The following is a 4,604-nucleotide window of genomic DNA, read 5'->3' as shown; positions in this document are numbered from 1 at the left end:
GATGGGAGGGATGAAACCCACATGGTGAATTTGCAATGTAGAAGGTAGATAGATTGGAGAGACGAGACGCACCATCTTGACGGATTACTAACACACTACCCCAATTGATGAAATCAGGAATACAACACTTGAACACAGTTCATGCTTGGCTAGTAAATTGAAGCAGCCTCTGTGAAATTACATACGTGAGCAGCATAAGGAACATCCACTTAAAACCCAAGATACTAATGAATATATTACACGCAATCTATATGAAATCCATCATTCGGCAACCGTGAATTGCCGAGTTTGAACTGACTATAATCACAGTGTAGACACACAAAAAATTGAATTAAGACATTTCCACTCGCTGATCACATAACATATTTCGGAACAGTATCCCAGGAATCTCTAGCACATTATTATCTTACATCAACATGAGTGCTCGAAATAAACTTAAGTCCCAAAGAACTTAAGAAAACCCAAGGTGCAAAAACCTACGTTTTTTTAAGAATTATTCAACACCTTCCAAGTGTTGACGTAGAGAAATGATCCTAACAAAGTGTACAATTTCCCCCACTAACCAATCATTTCAAGCTTTTCACCTTTTCCGCATTTTCGCATTCCCCATGCGCATTCCAAGGTTACATAGCCAATATGTCTCAAAATCCTGTGGCAAGTTAACCTTTGTCTGTATTTCCTAGCTACTGAACACCGCCCAAATTATACAATCAACAAGTTCTACACTTCCTTTTTGCTACTTTTTGAAGACCTTTCTTCAGATATGAAGCACACCATACCCTCGATTACGAGAATCTTACTTTTATAAATAGCAGCCATAAAAATTCTGAATGGTAAGTTTCAACATGGATTTAAGAGGTTTCAATCCACGCAATAAACACCACCTCCCAAAGTCAAAGACAGACATACTTTTAGGTACAATATGTGCTGCTGCAGGATTCATAGCTTCCGTGAAACTTGAAACCTCACATAGAACAGATAGAAACCACACAACTGGAAATTGTCAAAAGCCTTTCTTTAAAACTCACAACACGATGCAGAAAGTCATCATATGTATATATAGGACAACGTCATGAGGGTTCATCCTCAGATGAACCGAACATAACTAGGGTACAGATTAATATACAGGTCAAGTTCCAACCACACTTAAGATAATAATCTCTCTATAAGTGAATTAACCTTTGCTTACTCTGGATTACAACTACTCCCCACATCATCAAGTTCGCAAAAGCTTATGCTTATCTTGAAGAACAAGAAAAGCCCACGACGCCTTTGTAATCTTAGATTTCATACATAACCTCTCCTAGCAGAGGAAGGATAGCAGCAGCTCGAGTATCGGGCATGTAGAAGCTGAAAGAGAAAAAAACATACAAAGTTAGCGGCAGATTCAAAACAGCAGCAAACCAGTGCTCGAAAATAACTTTTTGCAAAAAACTTGGCAAACCTGCATGTGATAATTGGTAGAGGCAACTTGACTAAATTTGAAGATTTTACTAAATTTCTATAAATTCTGCAGGTTTCTCGCCTTCAGATATTAAATTTATAGGTAATAGTCAAAATTTGTAGGTGGGATTGCATTAAATCCAGGCTTTTTTTTGAGCAGTGGGTCAACCCACTTCCGGAACTCCACAACAAAAATCACCCTACAAGACTGCATAACCTGTTTCTAGCTAAAACCTCGCTTGCCTATGCAGAATTGACAATATAGCACCCTCAAAACCAACAAAATCAGCGGAATCACACACTATAATCTCCAAACTTTGCTATGACCTTACGAAAAGGGGGCAGACTATTACTAGCTTCCAGACAAAACAGTTCACTTACTTCGCCCCAGAAGGAGGATAGAACTGAGGGCCCTCATCCATGCCCTCACAAACGATTTCACCAGACTCTGTTCGATAGCATACAATTCCTTTTGTATCATCAGCAAATACCTTCAAGGCAGCATCCTCTGCATCACCCTACAATAAATTCGCAAGAAAATAGAGCCACCAAAAGTGAATACCATTGCTCATCAAGAAAGAGATGGGCTTCTGCATATGCCCAATTCTTCAATCATCTTGAAAAAACCAGTAAAACACATGGGACATATACCTTGAGCGATACGTTCTCCGTTTCGCGTGTGCGAGGAGCGGACTGCGTCTGTGCAGCCTTAATGATGTGGCTGTGGGTGAATCGAGAGGACGAGACTACATTCTGGGACTGGAGATTTCTTTGATATTTAGCACAAGGCATGCCAATCATTCTGATGGGGACGCTGCATGTGGCGGAGGCAGCCATGCCGGAAGGAAAGATGAAAGTAGGAGTTGGAGAGGACACAAGTTGAGCTGAAAGACGAATCAACAGGATCAGATCGTGCAAAAATGTTGAGAAGATAACAGCGATCGAAAAGAAAATGGGCATGCAGGAAGACCCCTAATTAGAGAGAGAGAGAGAGAGAGAGAGAGAGAGAGAGAGAGCACATTCAAGAAGCTAAAGCCCAGTAATAAACAGAGAGAGCACGCACATACAGGAAGCTAAAACCCAGAAATAAACAGAGAGAGAGAGAGAGAGATACCTGGCTAAGCAGATCTGTGCACAGAGTGAACAACACCAAGCTCGAGGAAGAGATGGATATTATAATAAAAGAAGAGGTCGGTCCTAGCTATCTGTTTCCAACGTGTTCCGTCCTCTCTCGTTTATGTCCGTCCATTTGGCTAGCTCTTTTGCTAATTTTAACGTGACAAGATTCCAAGAATCCCATCAAATATTTGGTGATCCGAAGACTGGGCTAATTGGAGAGTCCCCAATAATGTTCGGTTAGAGGGCTCCCCCATAGGCCCTTTGAAGAGGCGTCGCATTTGGGAGTCCTTCACTGAATTGAAGGGCCTAATAGCCTCATGTGGGTGCCCCATACTTTGACAAGGACCATTTTTGGCAGTCAATCTGCAATGCTGGCACTACATACTATCAACCTCGTGCAATTTGCATAAGACACAAGAAGCATCATTACAGACTTTCACACGGCAGCCCTGCGAGTTATATTCGCTGTCGTTAGCTTTTTGGCAGTCAATCTGCAATGCTGGCACTACATACTATCAACCTCGTGCAATTTGCATAAGACACAAGAAGCATCATTACAGACTTTCACACGGCAGCCCTGCGAGTTATATTCGCTGTCGTTAGCTTCAAATGGCAACCTCTCTCTCTCTCTCTCTCTCTCTCTCTCTCTCTCTCTCTCTCTCTCATGGCACCTCTCTCTCATGGCACCTCTCTCTCTTTCTCTCTCTGTTGCATGCCCATCCTCATGAGGGCACCCTTCTCCACGCCCCTTCTATTTCCCAAATCTCAAAAGGCAATCGGTATGTCGGCTTTTGAAACAAGGTTGGACTGTCTATATGTGTGCACAAGTGTGCATAAGAAACTGATTGGTGATGTGCATGTTTGTCATCCTGCAACGATGCATTGTGGAAGCATGACGGGTTATAGCCCGTTCAAAAGGCGCTTCTTAAGTGTAGAGGGTCAAGGCATTTCACATAAAAAAGGTGGCGATAATCCCCAGTTTCCATTGTTTCTTCAAATTGCGGAAGGAAAACATTTATGGGGCACATACTACTTGGTTTGAGGGCCCTCCAAAGGCGCCTTTATAGGGCCTATGGGGAAGCCCTCTTAGGTCCATGTCACAAGCGAGTGTAGAAGAGGTCCCAAAAAGCTTTGTTTGGGTGCTTTGGCTATAACACCCATGTGACGCTATAACAATTTCAAAATTTCCATCGCTCAGTAGTAAATCAATGTACTCAATTGGCTCGACTTCCAAACCTCGTGAAACGCAAGAGCTTGATGCTTATGGTTTCCACTCAAGCCTTTTCATTTATGGACGTCCGTAGTAAGGCGGGGATGATTGAGATGTCTATGCCAATTGATATTGTGTTGGAATGGGCATGCGCAACAACCAATATCTTTTGCCAACTCGACGGCACACACGTCAATGCAAACATATGGGACATGGGCCTTCGACATGGTGCACTTTGCCAGCTCGTTGCATGCTCAACTTCCAAGGGGGGGGGGGGGGGGGATCAAAATAAGAGGGAGCAAGGTTTTGCTTTCCAACAATGAAAAAGATGGGAAAATGAGATTAACATCTCATTGACATGCTAGGGCCATACCCAAACCTTTACTTATGCATTTAGAGGCAAGGATTTATGATGTGTGCTCTTTTGAGAGCAATATCCCCGTAGGGATTGTGACTTTACTTCTTGCATCTCATATGGCACATGTTTGAACCCATATATTGCATCTTGCATTAGTTTTACACACTTATGTATGTTGAGTTGCAGACACTGTTTTTGTACACCATTGTGGAGTTGGTTTTGTCTTGGTTTTTTGGCACATGTTTGAGCCCATATACTGCATCTTGAATTAGTTTTACACACTTATGTGCATTGAGTTGCAGACACTGTTTTTGTACACCATTGTGGAGTTGGTTTTGTCTTGGTTTTTGGCATTTAATCATTTTCTAGATCCGTTACAAAAGACCTTTCTTAGATGGACTATTGTTGTGTCTGATGAGCCTTTTGGAGGGTTGTGAGATGAGGTTTTCTTTGAGTTGGGATATTCTCAAATTT

The 4,604-nt window shown here is 42.2% G+C and overlaps 1 protein-coding gene across 1 annotated transcript; it reads right to left on the bottom strand.

Annotated features, from left to right (window-relative positions):
- Positions 1-1,035: 1,035 nt before the first annotated feature.
- Positions 1,036-2,697, bottom strand: LOC147428563 (uncharacterized). The gene is made up of 4 exons (XM_086496956.1): positions 2,558-2,697; positions 2,095-2,327; positions 1,825-1,961; positions 1,036-1,350 (listed from the first exon to the last, which is right to left on the bottom strand). The coding sequence occupies exons 2-4, from the start codon at positions 2,278-2,280 to the stop codon at positions 1,281-1,283; spliced, it is 393 nt and encodes a 130-aa protein (XP_086353082.1). The 5' UTR covers positions 2,281-2,327; positions 2,558-2,697; the 3' UTR covers positions 1,036-1,280.
- Between the last annotated feature and the right edge of the window lie 1,907 nt (positions 2,698-4,604).

The sequence above is a fragment of the Adiantum capillus-veneris genome, chromosome 23, assembly GCF_014529385.1.
Source record: "Adiantum capillus-veneris isolate H3 chromosome 23, ASM1452938v2, whole genome shotgun sequence".
In the NCBI taxonomy this organism is placed as follows: domain Eukaryota; kingdom Viridiplantae; phylum Streptophyta; class Polypodiopsida; order Polypodiales; family Pteridaceae; genus Adiantum; species Adiantum capillus-veneris.
The sequence above is the reverse complement of the archived record's forward strand: the minus strand, read 5'-3'. Positions and strand labels throughout refer to the sequence as shown.

Coding starts and splice junctions, on each gene's coding strand:
- LOC147428563 (XM_086496956.1), bottom strand. CDS start 2,280: ATGGCTGCCTCCGCCACATGCAGCGTCCCCATCAGAATGATTGGCATG. Junction 1,962..2,094: donor CGGAGAACGTATCGCTCAAG/GTATATGTCCCA, acceptor AATTTATTGTAG/GGTGATGCAGAGGATGCTGC. Junction 1,351..1,824: donor TATCCTCCTTCTGGGGCGAA/GTAAGTGAACTG, acceptor TTTCTCTTTCAG/CTTCTACATGCCCGATACTC.